Source organism: Mauremys mutica, chromosome 2 (genome assembly GCF_020497125.1).
Source record: "Mauremys mutica isolate MM-2020 ecotype Southern chromosome 2, ASM2049712v1, whole genome shotgun sequence".
NCBI lineage: Eukaryota > Metazoa > Chordata > Testudines > Geoemydidae > Mauremys > Mauremys mutica.
The window spans coordinates 267,024,324-267,048,410 of record NC_059073.1 but is presented as its reverse complement, the minus strand read 5'-3'; the positions used below and the strand labels follow the sequence as shown (position 1 = coordinate 267,048,410).

Sequence of the window (24,087 nt, the reverse complement as noted above, 5' to 3'; positions counted from 1 at the left end):
CAAAACTCTGGCCAACCCAAGCCTCCGCCTGGGCCTAGACCACCCTTTTGAAGGTGTGGTCGAGGAGGGCTCGCCAGGACTTTGGATCCTTCCCCTCTTACCTTCTCATCTCGTCTATCCCCTTTCTACCCTGCCTGGTCCCGAATTACTTCAGACTGCTGGGTGCTCTGCATGGTAAAGAGGGGATATTCCATCCAATTCTGTGCCCCCCCCCACTGCCCCTCAACCCCTCCTCCATCTCTCTTCAGGGACCCCTCTCACGAGCAACTTCTAATTCAAGAAGTGCAGTCCCTCCTCTCAGTGGAGGCAGTGGAGGAGGTTCCTCAGGAGCTAACGGGCAAGGGGTTTTACTCCCGGTATTTCCTAATACTGAATGCCAAAGGGGGCCTCAGACCCATCTTGGACCTGCAGCAGCTCAACAAGTTTGTAAAGAAACTCAAGTTCCGCATGATCTCACTAACCTCCATTATCCCCTCACTGGATCCAGGAGACTGGTACACCACCCTCAACTTGAAGGACACATATTTTGACATTGCAATAGTCCCACATCACAGACGCTACCTCAGATTCGTGATGAGCAGTGGCCACTGTCAGTTTGCCTTCCTCCCGTTCTGACTATCAACAGCTCCCCGAGCATTCACAAAATGCATGGCAGTCATCGCGGCGTTCCTGCGCAAGCGCCGGATACAGGTTTTTCCTTACCTCAATGACTGGCTGATCAAGGGCTGCTCCAGAGTCCAAGTGGAGGGTCAGGTCGACTTCATAAGAGGGACCTTCCTTGAATTAAGTCTCCTCTTAAATGAGGCCAAATGTACTCTGTCCCCGATGCAGAGGATAGAGTTTATAGGCGCAGTCCTAGACTAGACTCAAGCCAGGGCATACCTCCCGGAAGCCAGATTTCACTCACTAGGGGACCTCAGGACTCAAGACCTCTGGTCTCAGGTGGACCTCACTCGGCACATCAGTGTCAGAGAACTGAGAGTGGTGCGCCTGGCATGCCATGCTTTCAAAACCCACATAGCAGGCAGTCCTCACAAACAACACCTCGGCGATGTTCTATATCAACCAATGGAGGGGGCATGCTCCTCTCCCCTTTGCCAGGAAGCCCTCGTGCTGTGGGACTTCTACAAAGAGCACTCGATCCACCTGCAGGCATCATACCTCCCAGGAGTGCAGAACGAGCTGGCGTACAGTCTCAGCCAGACTTTCCATGGCCCTGAGTGGTCCCTCTGGCTGGACATGGTGAGCTCAATCTTCTGTCTCTGGGGCTCTCCCCAGATAGACCTGTTCACCACTCACGGCAACAGGAAATGTCAGCTATTCTGCTCCCTCATGAGTCACAGTCCGGGGTCCATCACGGATGCCTGTCTCCTCCTGTGGGTGGCTGCCTGCTCTATGCTTTTCCACAGTTCCACTGCTCCACAAGGTGCTCCTCAATATCCACAGGGACTGGGCCCGAGTCATACTGAGCACGCCGGTGTGGCCATGCCAGCACCAGTTCACGTCACTCCAGGGAATGTCTGTAGTGGCACTGCTCACTTTACCACTGGTCCCGGATCTGATCACGCAGGAGGACCATGGCCGACTCCGGCACCCAAATCTAGAGTCGCTCCACCTCACAGCCTGACTGCTCCATGGCTATACACCATGGAGCTGTCCTGCTCGGATCAAGTCAGACAAGTCCTCCTTGGTAGTAGAAAGTCCTCCACCAGGGCAACCTACCTTGCCAAGTGGAAAAGGTTCTACATCTGGGCGGAGCAATGCAGTCAGTTGCCGTTGCTCACCTCCATACCATTCATACTGGACTACCTCCTTCACCTAAAACAACAATACCTGTCCCTGTCATCAATAAGGGTCCACTTAGCCGCCATCTCCATCTTCCATCCAGGCACAGATGGCTTCTCAGTCTTCGCAAACCCTCCAGTCAGTCATTTCCTCAAGGGCCTGGACAGGCTCTTCCCGCAGATGTGTCAGCCTGTCCCAGCCTGGGACCTTAATCTAGTCCTCTCCAGATTTATGGGCCCTTCATTTGAACCACTGGTGATGTGCTCCCTGCTCTATGTCTCATACAAGGTCGCGTTCCTCATGGCAATTACCTCGGCTAGACGGGTATCGGAGCTCAGGGCCCTCACGTCCGAGCCCCCTTACACAGTTTTTCATAAGGACAAGGTCCAACTCAGACCTCACCTGACCTTTCTCCCTAAGGTTGTCTCCCAGTTTCACATGAGCCAGGACATCTTCCTCCCAGCGTTTTATCCCAAGCCACACTCCTCCGATAGGGAGTTCAGGCTGCACTCACTGGATGTACGTAAGGCCCTAGCCTTCTACATAGAGAGGACTTAATCATTCCCAAAGTCCATCCAACTCTTTGTGGCTGTGGTGGACAGAATGGGGGGTCTCCCTGTCTCTTCTCAACGCATCTCATCGTGGATCACATCCTGCATTCCTGAGTGTTATGGCCTGGCGAGGGTGCCCACCCCACTGATTACCACCCACTCTACCAGGGCCAAGCCTCCTCAGTGGCGTTCCTGGCACAAGTCCCCACCCAGGAAATCTGTAGGACTACTATGTGGTCCTCGATACATATGTTCACGACGCACTATGCAATTACACAACAGGTCAGAGATGATGCAGCCTTTGGACATGCTGTGCTCCAATCAGTGCATGACTCCGACCTCACCACCTGAGCTTTGGCTTGTGAGTCACCTGCTTGGAATGGACATGAACAATCACTTGAAGAAGAAAAAACAGTTACTCACTTTCTCATAACTGTTGTTCTTCGAGATGTGTTGTTCATGTCCATTCCAATACCCACTCTTCTACTCCTCTTCGGCAAGAAGGAATGGAAGGGGTGGAGGGTTGGCAGGGCCCTATATTGGGCGCCATGAAGGCGCCACTCCAGGGGGCGCCCAGGCCAATGCTATGGACACTGCTCAGGGAAAAATCTTCTGGCTGGTGTGCACGCAGCGTGCACACACCTGGTTGGAATGGACATGAACAACACATCTCGAAGAACAACAGTTACGAGAAAGTGAGTAACCGTTTTATATATTGAGTGCCTGGAAGCCTATTAATTTGGCCCAAACTTTTTGTTTATTAGCTTGGAAAGATGGTAAGGAAGGGGAAAAACCCACCACATTCTCTTAGCCACCTGCATAAAATACAGCATATGTTGCAGCACTTCCCAATTTGCTGTGATATAGTCTTCATGTACAATAGCTGTTTTTCTAAAATCAGAAGTATTTGGCAAGAAGGCATTTAAGGACCATAGACTTACTTCAGAACCAACTCTAAAATATGTATTCTCAATCAGTTGTCTTATCCTAGGGCAGGAAGTGCCATACATGATACAAAAATGCAAGTCTGATTAAGAACTAGTATAATCAAATCAATTCTGTTAAATCATTAAAAATAAAAAGATATCTTTACTCAGCTTTTGTGTTCAGGTTCTGTCTGTTATAATTAACATTTCTGTGCAAGTAGTTTCTTCCACAACTGTCATAAGAGCACTGACAGCTAGATTGATCTGTACATTGATATGTAAAATAATAAGGCTTCCAAGCCTGACTACAGTTACGATCGACTTTTTATTTAGACTATAAGCTTGTAATCATTGAACTGTTCTGCAATGAGCAAGTAAGATAGAACCACCTCAGTAATGTCTTGGATCCTTTTTTAATTCTGAAGACCTTGAGCTCAGCACACTATAACCCTTTCCAGAAATACAGAGTGTTTCCTGAAAACAAAACAAAGTTTTGCTGTATTTTACAGAACTGCAAAATGTACAGAATACCTGAATATGTATTTAAAACCACACAGTTTATTTTCTAACAGCCAAGGTTGCTGTAGTGAATAATGACTCGGGGGAGTTACTATATTATTTTGTTGTTGTCTAACTCAGTGGTCTCCAACCTTTTTATGCCCAAGATCACTTTTTGAATTTAAGGGCCACCCAAGATCTACCCTGCCTCTTCCCCTTTTGCCCTGCTCACTCCATGCCCCCGTCTCTCACTCTCACCCACCCTCACTCACTTTCACTGGTCTGGGGTAGGGGGTTGTGGTTTGAGGGGGCGGGTTCTGGGCTGGGGCCGACGGGTTTGCAGTGTGGGAGGGGGTTCTGGGCTGAGCCTGGGGCAGGGTTTGGGGTGCAGGAGGGGGTGAGGGGTGCAAGCTCTGAGAGGGAGTTTGGGTGCAGGAGGGGGCTCCAGGTTGGGGCAGAGTGTTGGGGTACAGGAGGCAGTTTGGGTGAAGGGGGCTTTGGGTTGGGGCAGAATGTTGGGGTGCAGGAGGGGTTATGGGGTGCAGAAGGAGGTATGGGGTGCTGGCTCTGGGAGGGGGCTCAGGGCAGGGGCTTGGGGTGCAGGAGGGGGCATGGAGGGCTGGCTCTGGGAGACTGCAGATTGGGTGGTGGAAGAGAAATGCTGGTCCAGCAGAGCTGGGCCTGCTGTACTCATGCTATTCCTAGGTCTTAATGCTGCAGAGCCACTCAGAACCTGCCCATTGAAGGGGGCGGCAATTATCTCAGGTGGCCCCGCTCCCAGAAGGGACCAACGTGGCTCCAACCCCTCCCTGTTTCCGGCAAATGGGAGCTGCAAGGGCGGTACTTGCAGGCAGGAGCATCATGTGCCCCCCACCCCCTCAGGGCCCCGAGGCTGCGCTGGCTGCTTCCAGGAGCAGCGTGGGGTCGGTGCAGGCAGGGAGCCTGGTTTAGCGGCAGCCTTGCCACACCACCAGAGATTGCGATCGACTGGAAGAGTCTCCAGGATTGACCAGTCGATCACAATCAACCGGTTGGTGACCACTGGTCTAACTATTAGCTTTAATGTATGGACACGCTTAACAATGTTGATGTAAAATTTAACTTTATACATTCCAAAAAAAAAGAACAGTTACTTTAAAACCCACAGTTACTGTAAGCTAAGTTGTATTGGCTACACAGATTCAACTCTTGGTGAGAGTATACCCCATGCATGTGAGATCAGATTCTTTTGGCCAGCACTGTCCATTGGGACAGCACCTGAACTCTAGAAGTCTCACACCACCCTGCACCCTAGTACACACGTACACATCCAAAGACATAAAGGGCAAAGCAGGTCCCACCATCCCTCTGTTCCTTCACCAATTCAAAATCCCAAAAGAGTAGGGCAGTTAAGAGAGAGGTACGGCAGGTCATGAAATCTATGTGGATAACACATCTGGAAGAACCAGAGTTACTGTAAAGGTAAGTAATCCTTCTTTTTTCTTTGATTGTCCACATGGATTCCACTCTTGTCTGTTTGCTTGGAGATGGGTACTAGGTGTCCTACTTAAACAATGACTGCAAGACAACCCTACCATCTGAGCATCCAATCTGGAATTTTCTGCCAAAGAAAAATATCTTGTGAATGTGTAGACTGAGGTTCAGGTAGCTGCCCTTCAAATTTCAGAATCAGCTGCATTCATCAAACAAGCAGCAGAGGTGGCCTGAGCTCTAGTGGAATGAGTACTAATGTGGCTAAGTGGATCTAACTTGGCTATCTTGTAACTTGTTCTTATACAGTTGGAGCTTTTAATGAGGATATTGTCCATCCGTAACCCTATCAGCAAAGGCCACAAACAGTCTAGGTATGTTCCTGAATAATTTTGTCCTGATATGGTAATATGACAATGCCCTCACTACATCAAGTGTATGAAGATTCTTTTCCCAGGGTTGAATGAGGCTTGGACAAGGAAACTAAAAGATGAGTAAACTGATTCACCTGGAACTCTGAAACAGCTTTTGGAAAGAACTTGGGATGAGGCCTGAGAGTAACCCTGGCCTGAATCTCCCCTTTCCTTTGAGCTGATGTAATGGCTACTGTCAATGAAGAGTGCTTTTTAGTTGGTAAAGGGAACAGATTGCTAAGGGTTCAAATGGGAGAGGGACCATCAGCCCTGTTAATACTATACTGAAGTCCGGAGGAGACTCCTGTGAGGGAAAACATGAATAAGGCCCTTATGGAATCTAGCCACTGTAGGGTGAAAAAGATACATTGTGGGCCTGGATTGGAAGATTATTTGCAGATATTGCTGCTAGATGGACTCTTATGGATCTAACAAAGTCCAGATTGTTCCAGAGTTAATAAATAGTCCACTATTCCTGAAATGAGTGTTCTCAAGGGAGACAGCTAGCACTGAGATTCCCAGATAGAAAACCTTTGCCACTTAGTTTTATAAGACAGTCTAGTTGAGGTTTTCCTGCTTTGGAGCAAAATGTTCTGACCATCAAATGAGCAACTTCTTTCAATGTATAACAGCCAGTCACCAACTACTGTCAGGTGTAACAATGCTGGATCTGAGTGTAGGATCTCACTGTTCTGAAGACTGCTGGTCAGAGTGAGAAAAGTGAATGGTCCCTCACTGAGAGGTTCAACAGATCTGAATACCAGAACTGCCATGGATATCAAGATCTTCAATCTAGCATTTTGCCTCAGTTTCTTCAGGACCTTGAGTATCATTCACACAAGAGGCAGGTTTTGAATCCTGGAGATTTCACTTCCGCCCTATTGCTCCTGCATGCAAAGGGAAGGCTAGCCGCTAAACTAAATAGCTGACAAAGTTTCGGGGGGTTGGTGTTGTTTTGGGACAATGGGCAAAAAGACTATAATTACCAATTATTTAATTACCAATACTCAAAGCTAACACAGTGCACAGAGAAGGTGGCTCATACTGACAGGGTTCTCTCTTGCTGTCACAGGTGGTAAGATGTAACAGAGATGGTTGGGCTTACTCTACCCTTCATGCCCTCAGATACAGGTATGAGAACATCTAAAGTACAGGGGTGGTGGCCCCAAAAGACATCGCTAGTGTAAAAAAAAAAATCTAATCTGACATGCATAGAACACATGGAACAATCACAAAGAAGAGCCAAACTTAACTATGATCCACAAAACAAGTTTAATAGTCATAAACGTACATAGTACTGTTATATGTAGTGAAAATATTTGAGACATCCCTTGCAAACCTGGAGGGCACCATCATTTGCAAGTGCACCATCTGCAACAGATCCAAGGGTAAGAGAAGAGCAATAACTTTCCAGGATTACTGGTTATCAGAGGAGCTGTCTTTTAATCCAAGCACAGGGAGTCATGTAGAAACATTTTAAATATTTAAGTCTGGTCACAAATTTCTCCCAGAGTGCTCTTGAACTGATCTGTTCCTTGGTTCACCTGACCAATTCCAATCCCTTAAAGCCACAGATTTTTCCTCCTAATCCATATTTTCTAGTAGGGAGGGACTGAACTCTACATCTCTTATCATAATTGTTTTCTTATAAAGCATGTGACACCCTAAGCACCACAGTCATTTGCTAGCTTTTCCCTTCCAGTACAGAGAAAGGCCACAGATGGTAGAACTATGACCCTGGCCCTAGAATTAGGGTTATGAGAATAAATATATAGTTTAAATACTCAAAGCATCGTGAGTGACTCAGTCTGTTCTTCAAGAAGCCCATCTCAATTGTGTTCATTTATTTAAGAGTGCTGTCTGAATTAGTGCAGGTGAACAATTATGTGTTTCTAAATAAGTTGCATCTACTCACCTTGCCTGTGTTCTGAGGACTCAGTAAGGCTCCTAAAATCAAAACAAATACTTATATCACACCCAGCATGGAAGCGTATCTATACCTCTCAGTATTTTATGATTTGAGGTAATAAAAAGGATAACTGTTGGTTTAAAAAAATTATATAGTACAATATTAAATCTTACTGTAATATAAATATTAGTATTAAAATATTCTGGTATGCTGTAAAATTAATGCACATTGGTTTTAAAGCCTGGCATGCAAGTTAATTTAGAACACTTCAATTGCGTAGAATAAATATTTTACAATGCAGTCAACCTCATAGGTCCTACATCCAGAGCCCAGTGCACTCACTGGGTGAGAATGTTTCCGTCACCATGCTTATTTACCATCTCTCAGATTAATTGTTGTTTATTCTAAGTACTGACAATAAATAGGAGCCCAATCCCAACTAGCGTATGTCAAACTGTGCATGTGCTTCAGAAACAGTTGAGGATAAGTGCTTGCCTGTGTTCGCTCATGACACTCATGTGACTCCATGAAGAAGTTGAGGGGGATCTATCATCTCTCTTCTGGTTCCATGGAAAGAATAAAGGTGGGTTTCCTCTTACTCTTTTCACTCCCAGCCCTGTGGCTGGATGAAGGATATCCTTCTTGTCCCTGTTGCCAGATGACAGGGGGGGAGGGGATAGCTCAGTGGTTTGAGCATTGGCCTGCTAAACCCAGGGTTGTGAGTTCAATTCTTGAGGAGGCCACTTAGGGATCAGGGGCAAAAATTGGTCCTGCTAGTGAAGGCAGGGGGCTGGACTCGATGACCTTTCAAGGTCCCTTCCAGTTCTAGGAGATTGGTATATCTCCAATTATAAAAAAAAAAAAAAAAAAAGACAGCTGCTCTCATCCTCCTGGCCCCATATAAGCATGGGTACGTTTGTTTCAGCCACTTCTGTCCAGGGCCGCCCAGATGATTCAGGGGGCCTGGGGCAAAGCAATTTCAGGGGCCTCTTCAAAGTTGCAATACCATAGAATACTATATTTTCATGGGGGCCCCTGCAGGGCCTGGGGCAAATTGCCCCACTTGCCCCCCCTTCCCCCCCAGGCAGCCCTGCTTCTGTCTCTCCCCAGACCCTGCAGAGAGGCAAATGGGGAGGTCCCTTCCTTCCCCCTGCATCTTCTCCATGAAATATGAAGGATGTGTATGCCTCCTGTTCCCGCTGCTCTGGGCTACCACCACCCGCTGTTACTGGTCTTTCTCCCCAGGGGCTCTTACTCATTTCTGCTGCTCTTTCTGCCTCACCTGGCCTCATAAAGGTGTGAAGGAGGCTCCTCCTCACAGGCTCCTGGTGCCTCCTGGGCCAATAAAGGGCTGGGGGCAGGGGGTGAAAGAGCCCTCTGTTATCTAGCCCCTGCATTACCCTTGCTGCATACAGTGCATGGGGTTCAATGGGTCCATGCAGGAGCCCAGCTAGTGAAGGAGTCTCCTACCTCCATTAAGTTCTGTGTGCTCCCTAGGATTTGGGAAGTGAAGGTTTTATACTGACTCCTCAAGGCCCACTGATTCTCCTATCCTTAAATTAGGCCAGGGAGCCTACTGGCTGTTTTTCTCCCCACTTCCCTTCCTCTTCATCTTCCATCCCGCTTGGAAAGGCCAAGGGACAGAAACAGAGCCAGACTCACATTGCTCCTCCCTCTCCCACCTCACTGTATGATTAGGGGAGGGAGGAATGATATCCTCCATGGCTTAGTGAAGGGAACAATGGCTGAAAATGACCTTGTAGGGTCCTGGGAGAATGAAGAATGCCTCATTCCTCCTATCCTCCTTATTGATCCTCTTCCTTTCCCAGATGTCCAGGGGAAAAAATGGCTTCCTTATAGTCTCAACAGCACTTCAGTTCCAGGGTTACTATTATATAGTCTCTTGTATGTGTGGAGAAGCACATACCCACGATCTCCTCCCCAAAACAATTCATAATGGTAATGTAATTAAGCTGGTGCTTAAAATTAGGATGTAAAACAGAGCAACACAGCAATAAAACTCTTCTCAGAGCATTGTCAAATGCACAAATAAATACCCTGAATATAACTATTTCTTTCTAATCTCTCAATTTTAATAATCTCTGGTGCTACACGTTAGAAAAGATGGTAAAATATTTTTGGACAAGTGGGATTTTTAAAGTGACAGTGCTCCTTTAACACTAGAATACAAAATGAGACACAGTTTGAGATTTTTGTGCAGTAATGTTAACATAAGAAAAAGGTTACCCTTATTAAGGTCTTTATTGTGTGAAGATTTCTTTACTATCTTTTTCTTCTGACAAATTTCAATGTCTGGTAACTGTTGAGCTTCCTTCCCTGCATATGGTATGTAAAATCAGATAAACAGAATACAGTACATTAACACTTTGTTTAAAATTAACATAAACAAAATCAGGTAAATCTAACCTAATCACTTTCAAAAATATTATGTTTCAATCCTTTAAAATTAATAGTTTGGTTTAACTAGTTACACAGTCCATTTTAGAAAGAGAAAAGCTACACAACACACCAATGTCATGCACAAACTCCCATTATCAAAATTAACTAATTTCCATTAAAAACCATGGGATTGTAAAATAACTCATCACCATTAATTTTTATGGCCCAGTCTGCACTTGGATTAAAATGCTACCTAAATCTATTTATAAACCAAGTGGTGTATACAAGAAATCTAGGTTACTTACCTCTTGGCCTCCTCCTGCAAGTGAATGCTTTTCTGGCACACTAGTCCCAACATATACAATGGGTGCAATTGCAGCTTTTTGCACCCATTGTATATGCACCTTTTTGTCCATTGTGTGCTTTCTTTCATCGGATAAAAACTGAATTTGCTTTCTGCTTTAAAAATCTATTTCTAACAGAATTGGCTTCATGTGTTACCTGAAGTGACTGAGCATTGAAGGAAAACCAGGAAACCTTAATAGACTTGGAGTTACATCTGATGTTATACAGATAACGGATGGTGTCATCTCTTTGCAGTAGTGCTCAGTTGATTAAAGCATAAAATAAACTCTAGTAAATGATACCATATGGGATACAATTACTCAGATGCTATCAAATAATTCTAATAAAACAAAAATATACTAAGAGAAGGATTGTGTTTAAAATGGAAAAAAAAACGGGAAGAGTTTTAATGGTTAGTATTCCAGGGAGAGGACCCAGTAATTTTATATGCCACAAAGAAGTAGAGCACTGCTAAAATCTGATATATGTCAAATCCTGTAGCAGGAGGGCCACATGCAGGCCACTGGGGAAAGCACAGCAGCACTTGCATGAGAGAGAATCAGAGGAGGTCAGGAATTTTTGACAAATGGGAATGAAAGTGGAGTGAAAAGTACAGGAACAGGTATAAATACATGAACAGATGGGGGTTGCTTTACCAAGTGTGAGGTCAGTAACTGTTACTCACACCTTCTTGTCAACTGTCTGTAATGGGCCACTCTCTTACCACCTCAAAAGTTATTTTTCCTCCCTTCCCCTCTGCCATATACATTGGCCAAACCAGACAATCTCTACACAAAAGAATAAATGGACACAAATCTGACATCAGGAATCATAACAGTCAAAAACCAGTGGGAGAACACTTCAACCTCTCTAACCACTCAGTGACAGACTTGAAGGTGGCAATTTTGCAACAAAAAAACTTCAAAAACAGACTCCAAAGAGAGACTGCTGAACTTGAATTAATATGCAAATTAGATACAATTAACTTAGGTTTAAACAGAGACTGGGAATGGTTGGGTCATTACACTAATTAAATCTATTTCCTCATGTTAAGTTCTCCTCACACCTTCTATGGGTCATCTCGATTATCACGTCAAAAGTTTTTTTTCTCCTGCTGATGATAGCTCATCTCAATTGATTGGCCTCTTACAGTTGGCATGGCTACTTCCACCTTTTCATGTTCTCTGTATGTATAAATATCTTCTTTCTGTGTGTTCCATTCTATGCATCCGAAGAAGTAGGCTGTAGCCCATGAAAGCTTATGCTCAAATAAATTTGTTAGTCTCTAAGGTGCCACAAGTACTCCTGTTCTTTTTCCTCCCTTGGTATCCTGCTGTTAATTGGTTTATCTCGTTAGACTGACCTCACACTAGGTAAAGCAACCTTTCATGTATTTATACCTGCTCCTGTATTTTTCACTCCATGCATCTGATGAAGTGGGTTCTAGCCCACGAAAGCTTATGCCCAAATAAATTTGTTAGTCTCTAAGGTGCCACAAGGACTCCTTGTTGTTTTTGCTGATACAGGCTAACACAGCTACCACTCTGACACCTGTAAATACAAAGACTTTGTCTTCTTAGATGAGCTGCCATGACCAACAGGCACTTGGTAAACAATCTTGGTGCCTTGGAAAGTCCAAAGGGAAGAACTCTAGTGTGCATTTCCCACCATAAGACAGAGTGATTTCCCATGTGTTGGATGAATAGACACCTAGAAGTATGCATTCTAAAGGCTGAGAGCTATGAACCAATCCTGAGGAGCTAGGGAAGGATTTATGGAAAGCAGGGTGCCAATCCTGAACTTGAAATGCTGGATGAGTTTATTGTCACTAGGGTCAAGAATGGGATGCTACCCTTTTTTTTTTTTTTTTTTTGGAATAAGAAAATGAGAATAAACCCCCCACTGCCCTAAATTGTGAAAGGGAATCTACATCTTGTTTTAACAATGTCTCATCAGAGGCATCCCTGAGGAGAGACAAGGAAGGAGGGTAGTGGAGTCACAAGGACCGAAACTGGACTGAATAGCTGTACTGAGGACTTCAAAGACCCAATGGCCCATAGTGGTTCTAGCCCAGGCCTCTGAGGTGACTTAAAGGTGGTTGCCAAATGAGGTGGGGAGAGGGGCTACAGATGCACAGATATCAAAACAGGGCTCTCAGCTGTGATGTCAAGCTTGCTGCCTAGATGAAGAGACAGACTGAATGGTAGCTGAGAAAGAGACTGAACTACTTCTTTTCTGGAAACAAAATTTTTTAGGAGGTTCAGTGGATTTCTGCTGGTAGCAATATGTCAATTAAGGACACCATCTAAAGGAGCCTTGAGATCTATTTTGTGTCCTTGTAACGAGTTGCACACTCATGGTGGCACCTTCTGCTGGTTGCTCTAGGAATTAGCTCTGTGGAGCACCCTCTGCGGGTGATGTCCCTTCCGTTGCCTGCTTGGCTTTGCTGTCTGAGACCCGCGTTGCTCCCTGGCTTGCGGCGTCCTCTTCTGGACATAGCCTTCCAGCTATGCCCCAGCTCTATCCCCCCCACCCCCTTCCGGGGGATATCAGCAGTCCTCAGCCTGCACTTGCCTTTGTGGCCACCTGCCACCCCAAAGTCTAGTCCCTTGCCTCAGGGACAAGACACAGTCCTATGAGCCATGCTCCTCCATGGTACGGTGCAGTGTAAGGTGGGAGGGAGGGACCCAGGCCTGCCCACTACTCTGAGTCCTGGCCCAGGGGCCCTCTGGCGGTAGCCATGTCCTGCCTTCCTTCTCTCCCCTCTACTGCTCGTGCTCCCTGGGTCACTTCTCTTTGGCCCTTGCACCTTCTCAGCCCGCATATATCATGCTGGAGCTTTCCCTCTGCTACTCTGAGCCTGCCCAGCACTTCTCTATCTAAGGTGCTACCCCTGGGAGCCAGTCGTCCTTCCTTGCTTGTCAGGGAGAGACTCCTGTCTCCTCTGCTTTGCAGCCTTCATATAGGGGCCAGCCTGGCCCTTATTGGCTACCTTTCTGCCCTTCTCTGATTGGCTGGGTTCTGTGCAGCTGCTCCCCTCCTCTGCCAAAGTGGGGCATCTGCCCCACTACAGTCCTCCTTTGAGCCAGAGTAAAAAGGCCCAAGGATCAACGTGTTGCTTTGAAATCTTTAAAGGAGTTAAGTGCCTCACCCATAATAGACTTGCATAACTTGGAACCCTTGAATGGCAGATCCTCACTAGCAACTTGCATAACTTTTGGAATTCCTAATGATTGTAACTGAGAAGAGCAATATATAGCAATTGATGTAGTCACAGCTCTAGCAGTTCCATCTCAAGCATCTAGAACAGCCTTAAGAGAGATCTTTCCAATCAACTGGCTGTCCGAGAGAATAGATTTCAATACATCTCGCAAATCCTGTGATAGCCTATCCATAATGTTCCACAGCACATAATTGGATTTGCCTACAAATGCTTGATATATGCCAGCAGGAAGCAGACCTTTCTCCCAAGAAGTCCTGCTTTTTCAGATCTTTTTCCTTTGATGCAATCTTAGGAGGTCTTTGCTGCTTAGATTTTTCAGGCACTGCAGCAACTACCAGTGAATCAGAAATAGGGTGAGTATAAAAATATTCAAAGCCCTTAGTTGGGACCAGGCAACAGCTATCAGCTCTTTTAGAGCTGTCAAGAATCAAGACTGGCATCTGCCACAAGTCTTTGTCTGGTTCAAGGATGCCATCACAAATGACCACAGCCAATCTTAAGAGATATCTAATGTATCTTCCATGCATTTTAACAGATCTTGAACGACCTTAAAATCATCTGTTGTGGGAGGTACAGCTGGGTTAATGTCATTGTCACAATCCCTGGGTAGGTTGTCCTTGCTGAAATCACTTTTCCAATACCCTTTCAAGTGGCAGGCCCATGCATGCCTCCACTACTCTTTGAGATATGGGGCCCCACAGCCCAACCATTCCCCAACTCAGTCTTCAGATTGATTATACCTCCCGGTAGCATGCATGATGCTTATCAGACCCAATGGACTTGTCACCTGCAAGAGTTCTCCTTTGGGAGCCTTTGAACAGTGATAAAACAGAAACAGCTTCTCCAAAACTAAGTATGATTTATTTTACACCAAAGGTACATACTGCTTAGAGAAGTGGATTTAAAATAAAAAAAAAGAGGCTGACATGCTTATTGTCTTACCCATGCATGACTCTCCCCTCAATGTCTTAGTTACACATAATGTAGCCTTATTGTCCCCTATTCTCTTGGGGACCAAGTTGTAGCCTGCTTGCTGCAGACCCTAGCTTGCAGTCAGTGTCTGGGTCAGCCTGCAACATGTTCTCTCTGTCCGCTTACAGCTAAGATGACCACTTCACTCCTCCCTTTCTGCCATAGACATCTTTTTATAGATTAGTGTATTTGCTTCTCTCTCTTCTCAGCCTTGACATGACATAGCCTTGTTTTCAGATTGGGATCTGAGGAATCCCTCTTTATGGCTATAAGCGTGGCTATTGTGTTTGAAAGGAGGCTCCTTATCTGGGCCATTGTTTTACCTTTCCTGCCTGGTTTCTTTAACAACTCCATTTTATCTAATATCACATAGATACACTGACGGGTATGTGATGTTTATAAAAAATAGTACAGCTGTTTCCTAGTTCTTCACAGGCCTCATAAAATAAAGATTCATAGAAGGGACCATTGATCATCTAGTGTGACTCCCATATACCATATACCATAGACCTTCACCAAAAATAATTCCTAAAGCATAACTTTTAGAAAAACATCCAATCTAGATTTAAAAGTTATTAGTGATGGAGAATCCACCACGAAGCATGGTAAATTATTCCATTGGTTAATTACTCACTTAAAAAATTATGCCTTATTTCCAGTCTGAATTTGTCTAGCTTCAATTTACAGCTATTGGGTCATGTTATGCCTTTCTCTGCTTGACTGAAGAGCCCATTTTTAACTAGTTGTTCCCCATATAGGTACTTATAGACTGTAATCAAGTCACCCTTTAACCTTCTCTTTGTTAAACTAAATAGGTTCAGCTCCTTGGATATATCACTATAAGGCATGTTGTCTAATCCTTTAGGCCTGGTCTACACTAGGACTTTAAGTCGAATTTAGCAGCGTTAATTTGAACTAACTGCTCAACCGTCCACACCAGGAAGCCATTTAATTCGAACTAGAGGGCTCTTTAGTTCGAATTTGGTACTCCACCCCGACAGGTGGAGTAGCGCTAAATTCGACATGGCTAGCTCGAATTAGGCTAGGTGTGGATGCTAATCGAACTTAGTAGCTCCGGGAGCTATCCCACACTGCACCACTCTGTTGACGCTCTGGACAGCAGTCCGAGCTTGGATGCTCTGACCAGCCACACAGGAAACGACCCGGGAAAATTTGAATTCCTTTTCCTGTCTGGGCACTTTGAATCTGACGTCCTGGTTGGACATCGGGGCGAGCTCCGCAGCACCTGCAACGATGCAGAGCTCTCCAGCAGAGGAGTCCGGGCAATCCAAGAATAGAAAGAGGTCCCCAGCATGGACTGACCGGGAAGTCATGGATCTGATCGCTGTGTGGGGCGAGAAGTCTGTGCTCTCGGAGCTGCGCTCCAACAAGCGGAATGCAAAGACCTTCGAGAAGGTCTCCAAAGCCATGATAGACAAAGGATACAGCCGGGATGCGATGCAGTGCCGCGTGAAAGTCAAGGACCTGAGACAAGGTTACCAAAAAGTCAGAGCGGCAAACGGACGCTCCGGAGCACAGCCCCAGACATGCCGCTTCTACGAGGCACTGCATGCCATTCTCGGTGGGTCTGCCACCACTGCCCCACCAGTGACCGTGGACTCTGAGGATGGCATAGTGTACCTGGACAGTTCCTCGGCGATGTTCGCCGATGGGGAAGATGAGGAAGGGTTTGTGGAGGACGGCGCAGGCGACAGCGAACACAATACCGCTTGCCCTGACAGCCAGGATCTCTTCATCACCCTCACAGAGATCCCCTACCAACCGTCCCCGCCCGTTAACCCGGACTCAGAATCAGGGGAAGGATCAGGCTGTAAGTGCTATAAACATGGAAACATTTATTTTTTAAAAAACAGGTATAGAAAAAATAGAAATACTATATAAAAAATTTTAAATGTCAAACTATATAAATAGTAGGTCCACACATATAGGGATTGAACAATAATCCTCTTGGGACAGTTCAACAAAGCTCTCAGAGAGCTGCTCGAAAAGCCTCCGCAGGAGGTTCCTGGGGAGAGGTGCCTTATTGGGTGCTCCGTGGAAGCACACTCTTCCGCGCCAGGACATCCTAATGTAGAGAGGAATCATCGCCTCCGCCAGCATTGCTGCATATGGTCCTGGTCTGTGCAGGGCTTCCCTTAGCATCCGCTCTCTCTGACTCCGAGTGACCCGCCTCAGGGTGATGTCGTTCTGGACAGGCTGCATCTAAGTAGGGCAATTAGTGTATTGTTACTATTGTTAATGGTTTAAAATTAGGTTGCATAACAACGACCCTCGCTTAACAGCCACGTGCTGGAGGCCACAGAGAACAAGCATACATTGATCTTTCCCGTGCACTGGCGGGAGGGGCTGGAAAAGGCTCAGCCTTTCTGCTTTCCAGATTGCCTTTAGCAGGAGAGCACAGCTATCCACTAACTGATAAGCATTATCTACTTTAAGGCTTACCAGGACTGTCTGCAAGACGGATTCAGCTGTCTCTCCCCGCTTGTCCGCTCTCCTGTGCAATGGCGCCGCCAATGAGAGCGTATTCCGAAATCTCGAACTTGTCCTGAGATCTCGTGGAACTTGGTGCCCTGTATGGTCTTGTTCAGAGAAACTGACTAGACTGTGTTCACTGTTCGCAAACATGTATCTGTTCAAGGAGATCACTTACTGTTTCCCATCACACAGCTTCTGCTCTTTCCCGGACTGCCCCGGCATCCCCCTCGCAGAGGCTGGCTCAGATTAGGCGGCGAAAGAAAAAGACTCGGGACGAGATGTTCGCGGAACTGATGGCCTGCTCCAGAGCCGAGGCGGCCCAGCAGAGCCAGTGGAGGGAGACCCTCTCTCAGCAGCAGCGCTCACAGCGAACAGGAGGACAGGTGGCGGCAGGAAGACCAGCAGGCGACTCAAACTCTGCTTGGGCTAATGAGGGAGCAAACGGACACGCTCCGGCGCCTTGTTGATGTTCTGCAGGACCGCAGGCAGGAGGAGAGAGCCCCCTTGCACTGTATCTGCAACCACCCTCCAACGCCAAGAAGTCCTGTCCCCCCCTCACCGAAAATTACAAGACGGAGGGGCGGTAGGGGCCGTGAGAACTGTCACTGCACCACAGCTGAGCGCTAATGTACCACACACCTCTGACGCTATAACTGTGTAGAAGCGCTTCCCTTACAGGATCACCCAGTCCCAAATCCAAGTTTCATCACCCCACTATGTAGTAAATTAATAAAAGCTGTTTGCTGTTGTTCACTCTTTCCGTCACGTCTTTCGTGTCAGAAGACTGTGTATGTAGGGGGGGCAGGGGATTTATAATTGCACGGGATAGCCTACATTAGCAGGGTACAGACTATCGGGGGCAGGATCAACTGCAGGGCACACACAGACTGCAGTCAGTAGTCACCAGGGTCACTCTGTGTGGTGTATGGTGCCCCGGGTCATTCTGTGATGTGTACGCTTGTCCACGGTCCTAGCGCCTGCCACCCCCTAATGTTAAGGCATGCTGCCCTTACCATGCACTTCCACCATAGGCGCGATCCTCTCCGCTGCCCTGAGCCCCAACAAGAGCCCTCATCCACGGACAGATACTCACCCTTCCCCCACACCCCTCACCCCTTCCTACGCCCAAACCCACAGCCCAGAGCCTGCATCCAAATCCCTATCCAAAGACGGCACCACTCGCCCCTTCCTGCAAACCCACCCCTACATGCACAACCACTTGAAACTGTCCCCCACCCCAGAGACCTATGTAGGAGCAGGAGGCTGTCCGTCCTGTATTGTACAAGCGGTCTGTACATCAGTGCACACCGTACCCAGCACAGTATGCGTCCATGTTTCAAACCCTGAACAGAAATGCAAAGTAAAAGAAAGATTTATTAACAATAACTGTTCCGTTTAATTTGTTTTAAAACGTGTTTTGGAGGTGGGGGAAACTTGGAGAACGGGGTATGTAACCGCAGATCTCACTCAACACATAGAGACACAGGCCCAGGATCAGCTTCTCTTAAAATCAAGTGGAGAGTCATAGGTTACCCTGCTCTCCGAGGAAACTTGCTTTCAAAGCCTCCCGGATACACAGCGCTTCCCGCTGGGATATTCTTTCGGCACGGGTGTCTGGCTGAGCGTAAACAGCAGCCAGGCGATTTGCCTCAACCTCCCATCCGGCCAAAAAGGTCTCGCCCTTGCTCTCACAGACATTGTGGAGCACACAGCAAGCAGCAATAACTACGGGGATATTCTTTTCGCTGATGTCCGAGCGAGTCAGTAAGCTCCGCCACCTCCCCTTAAGACGTCCGAAAGCACACTCCACCACCATTCTGCACTTGCTCAGCCGGTAGTTGAAGAGTTCCTTCTCACTGTCCAAGGCGCCTGTATAGGGCTTCATGAGCCAGGGCATTAGCGGGTAGGCTGGGTCCCCGAGGATCACTGTAGGCATCTGCACATCCCCAACAATTATTTTGTGGTCCGGGAAGAAAGTTCCTGCCTGGAGGCGTCTAAACAGACCAGAATTCCTGAACACACGCGCGTCATGAACCTTGCCCGCCCACCTGACGAAGATGTTGGTAAAACGTCCCCTATGGTCCACCAGTGCTTGCAGCACCATTGAAAAGTAGCCCTTTCGGTTAATATACTGGCTGGCCTGGTGGGCTGGTGCCAGGATAGGGATGTGAGTCCCATCTATAGCCCCACCGCAGTTTGGGAATCCCATCGCGGTGAAGCCATCTATGACGACCTGGACGTTTCCCAGAGTCACTATCTTTGAGAGCAGTTGCTCAACGATTGCGTGGGCTACTTGAATCACAGCAACCCTCACGGTAGATTTGCCCACGCCAAAGTGGTTCGCTACTGACTGGTAGCTGTCTGGCGTTGCAAGTTTCCAGAGGGCTATGGCCACTCACTTCTGCACACTCAGGGCTGCTCGCATCCGTGTGTCCTGGCGCTTCAGGGCAGGGGCCAGCAAGTCACAGAGTTCAAGGAAAGTGCCCTTACGCATCCTGAAGTTTCGCAGCCACTGTGATTCATCCCAGACCTGCAGCACTATGCGGTCCCACCAGTCCGTGCTTGTTTCCCGGGCCCAGAATCGCCGTTCCACACCATGAACTTGACCCATTGCCACCATGATCTCCACTGCGCGGCGTACCCTGCTTTCTGAGAGGTCTGCGCCACTCTCCTCACCGCGCTGCCGGAGCCTCCTCGCCCGATTTCTCAGCAGCTGACTGTGGAAGAGGTGGACGATAAGGTGCGAGGAGTTGACAACGGCCATAAGTGCAGCGATGATCGCAGCGGGCTCCATGCTCACAGTGCTGTGGCGTCCGCGCTGTAACCGACCAGAAAAGTGTGCGAACAGATTTCCCGCCGGCGCTTTCATGGAGGGAGGGCGTGATTGACGGTTCAATGACGACAGTTACCCAAAACCACCCTCGACACATTTTTTCCCCCAGCAGGCATTGGGAGCTCTACCCAGCATTCCAATGGGCAGCGGGGACTGCGGGAACTGTGGGATAGCTTCCCACAGTGCACCGCTTCGAAAGTCGATGCCGGCCCTGTTAATGTGGACTCGGAAATTCGAATTAGTGTATTTACTGTGGATACACAAATTCGACTTCATAAGGTCGAATCCACAAATTCGACTTAAGTAGATTCGAAATAGTCTTGTAGTGTAGACAAGGCCTTAATCATTCTCATAGCTCTTCTCTGAACCCTCTCCAATTTATCAACAACCTACTTGAACTGTGGGCACAAGAACTGGATACTGTATTTCAGCAGTGGTTGCACAAGTGCCCAATACAGAGATAAAGTAACCTCACTACTCCTACTCAAGATTCCCCTGTTTATGCATTCCAGGATTAGATTAGCTCTATTGCCAACAGTGTCACACTGGGAGCTCATGTTTAGCTGAATGAACATGAACCCCAAATCTTTGTCAGAGTCACTGCTTACCAGGATAGAGTCCCCCATCCTGTAAGTGTGACCTACCTTTTTTGTTCCCAAATGTATACATTTATATTTAGCCATATTAAAATGCATGTTGTTTGCTTGCACCCACTTTACCAAGTGATCCAAATTGTTCTAAATCAGACTTGTCCTCTTCATTATTATTTACCACTTACCCATCATGATGAAATCACCACAGGAACCAGAGAGTTCAATTCATCTCCTTCCTGGTCATCTTCCTTTTGAACCTCATCAGGATCTAGGCCTTGCAGCTCTGCAGATGGAGGAGCTCTTAATGCCTTAGAAGTCTGACAGGGGAAGGAGAGCTGGGGTATGAGGATAGAAAATGACGATGATTCTAAGATAGCCAGTAGGGCCAGGTTTGAATATTATATGATTAAGGAATGTGAGGCCATGGAATTTGGCCCACACTTGGTCTCTGTTTTATTGTGTAGGCTGCCTTTTCTTTCAGAGTCCCATTCTGGGTCAAAGTCAGGTGACCAAGAAAAAACCCTAGGGGATGGCTCCATACTCTGGTTTGATGGTGAGTGTAATGGGGTGAGATTCACCACTCTGGCCCCTCCTGCTGGTTGTCATGGGAATTAGCTCTGCTCGCTAGGGTGCTCTCCTCTGGTGGTGCCTGGCAGCCATCGCTTTTGTTCCAGGACCTGCGCCACTCCCAAGACTGCAGCATCGTCTTCAGTGACACTGCCCTCCAGCTGTGCCACATTCTGTGTTCCCCATTTCCAGGGGACCTGCAACCTTTGTCCAGCCACTCCTTCAGTGGCAACTGCAGTCCATTATCCCAGGACTGCTTCCAATGCAGCTCCCACACCTTCTTCTGCCCTTACCTCGGGGCCTCAGCCTGCAGGCCCTAGCAGCCAGCCAGGAGCTCTGTCTAGCTTGCAGCACCGCTCTGTCCAAAGTGCTGGCACTCTTTCTTCCTGCTGGGAGCCTGGTCTGCTCCCCTCAAACTCCAGTCAGCTACGGAATTCTGATCTGCCCTGCAGCCCTTCTTTTATGAGCCTGTGTGGCCATGATTGGCTGCTCCTCTCAGCCCCTTTCTAATAGGCTGCTCTGGCGCAGTCTCCTTAGGACTCCTTTTAACCCCTTTTCTGCCAGTGTGGGGCAGCCATCCCATCACAGTGAGGAAGAGTAATTTTCTTCAGAAGGTGTAGCTGTTTTATCAAGTGCCATCTGTTGGCAAAGAGACCTGGATGGAGGGGACATCAATGAAGCTTGGTGGATGGAGATTTTCAATTTAGGTACCTTAAATTCTGGTACTGATGGATTAAGAATTACTGCTATTGCCGGGTTATGTACTAGGCACTCTGTCTCTGGAGTAATGGTAAGGTTCCCGCATACTATGAAGGCAGTCAGTGCCGTAAAGGTTTGTACAAAGGGTATTGATGTGGTGGGTAATGGCATGGAACCTACCAGTGCCAAAGACATATGTGCTGAGGACATATGGTATCAAGAAAGGGCTGTCAAAGATTGGAATCTGTGGCAACGATGATCAGTGTGTAGTTGGTGCCAAATCTCTAGCCTGATGTTGGTGTCAAAGCCAGAGCAAGATCTCTGCTAATGGTCAGGTTTCAAGGATGGAACTGTAGTAGAACCTTTATAGTGGCTCTTCTGTCTTTTTTGTCAATACCAGGATTGAGAGTCAGTCTTAGAGGACTGAGCATTGAAAATCAGCATTGAGAACTAGTCTTGAAACAGTACTCCTTCCTGCCATGGTCAGTAGAAGTTACAGATTGATCAATGGGGAGCTGGGTGGATCAATACCCCTCAGGTGAGGAGTTATGTAGAGGCTTGGGTACTAGGGGTACAGTCCAGTCACACTGGCAGAATGGGACTTTTGAAAGGAATGTCCCTTGTGTAACTCACAGCTCTCTGAGTTCAAGGTACCTTTAAGAGAACATGCCAACAGCAGCAACTTGAGATTGGCATACCTCACCATCTAGGATGTGGCTTTCTCCCAGACAAAACAGGAATTTAGTGTCCCTGTTGTTTAGGAGTATTAAAGTATCACAGGATGAGCAGGAAAAAGATGGTTACTTATCTTTATTGTAACTGTTGTTCTTCAAGATGGGGGTGCAGATGTGTATTCCATTCAGGCATGTGTATGCCTAGTGCACCGAAGCTGTAGAACTTTGCTTAGCTGGGATGGTGCTAGTGCACTCTGACCCTCATAGCCCCTCCAATGTCTATATAAGGTTGGCACGGCCCCATCCCCTCTCAGTCCCTTCGCACCAGAATCCAAAGCTGGAGATGCCAATGCATGGGGGATAAAGGGGTGGGGGTCATGGAATACACATCCACACCCACATCTTGAAGAACATTTACAATACAAGTACATAACCACCTTTTCTTCTTCAAGTGTTGTGGACATGTATTCCACGCAAGTTTGCATCTGACCTAGATGCCATTGTACTAGCATGATGTTTGGTAAAAGCATTCATGGAAGATCATGTAGCAGCCCTGCAAATATTCAATATTGAAACATTGCTGAGAAATGTGATTAATATTGCTTGGGCTCTTGTTGAATGAGCCCATAATGCTCATGGAGGCATAGTCAGAACTACTCCATAAACCATGGTAATACAGGAAGTTATCCACATGGAAATCGTATATGTGAAGACTAACTGACCTTTCATCCAATCCACATAAGAGACTAAGTCAAGGTGATGAACAAAATGGTTTAGTTCTTTCCAGATGGACTGCCAAGCACCATCTCACATCTAATGCATGGATATGCTGCTCATCCACGTTTGAGTGTCTTAGGCCTTATCTACACTATGGTTTTGTCAACAAAAGTTATGCTGCTTTAATTAAAGCGCTTTAATTAAACCGCTGTTGCATGTCACAGTATCCTCCTTCTGTCAGCATAATGCATCCACATTAGCAGCTCTTGCATCGACACAGAGAGCAGTGCACTGTGGGTAGTTAACCCTCTGTACAACTGGCCACAGGATGCTTTGGGAAGGATTTGCAATGCCTCATGGAGCAGGTACAGTGTCACATGATGTGGGTTTCTTAATCACATTTTTCCATGGGCATCCCACTAGATTGTCAGCTGCTTTTCAACTAAAGTGTTTGTGCGGGGGAAGGAGGAAGTGTGTGTGACAGGTTGTGTGTGTGTGTGTGTGTGTGTGTGTGAGAGAGAGAGAGACAGACAGACAGTGTGTGTGTTGGGGGAGAGTGTGTGTGTTGGCATGCTCTCTCTTTAAGTTCAGACAGTAGCCTTGGCAACCAATCCTGAGTCAGGGGGAGGGGGGCACCCCCACACATATCAGCTCCTGGCTCTGCGCAGCACAGCAGTCTCTCCCCGCCCTCCACCCCACAGCAGCAGCCCACTCTGCCTTCCAATTCCACATTAATGGTTCCGTGATTCCCTCCGAGTTCTCCAACAGCCTCCTCAGCAACCAGGAGTGGTGTCCTCAGCAGCTTTGTGAGCTCTCCAGGCTGAGGAATGTCAAAGCTTCCCAGAGCTTTGAAAGGGGAGGGGTGCATGCCTGCATAGCGAGACGCAGGGCAGCCGAGTTCAAAGCAGTGAACAGAGAGGTCACAGTGGGCATTGTGGGATACTGGGGGAGGCCAGTTATGGAAACGTAATGAACGGCAGCGTCTACACTGATGCTTTGTTGCTTTAACTTTGCCA

At 47.2% G+C, this 24,087-nt stretch overlaps 1 protein-coding gene across 6 annotated transcripts in view; it reads right to left on the bottom strand.

The window, feature by feature from the left end:
- Positions 1-24,087, bottom strand: part of LOC123365213 — a 148,038-nt gene that overhangs the window by 28,425 nt on the left and 95,526 nt on the right. For 2 of the 6 annotated variants that reach the window (XM_045007914.1, XM_045007913.1), the window contains exons 17-19: positions 9,800-9,889; positions 7,559-7,590; positions 3,652-3,736 (exon numbers count right to left, since the gene is read on the bottom strand). In XM_045007914.1, coding sequence (XP_044863849.1) covers positions 3,653-3,736; positions 7,559-7,590; positions 9,800-9,889 — 206 coding nt within the window. In that variant the 3' untranslated portion in view covers position 3,652. Of the gene's footprint in view, positions 1-3,535; positions 3,737-7,558; positions 7,591-9,799; positions 9,890-24,087 lie in introns of those variants that run through there. The other 4 variants (XM_045007915.1, XM_045007916.1, XM_045007917.1 and 1 more) reach the window with 3 other exon arrangements.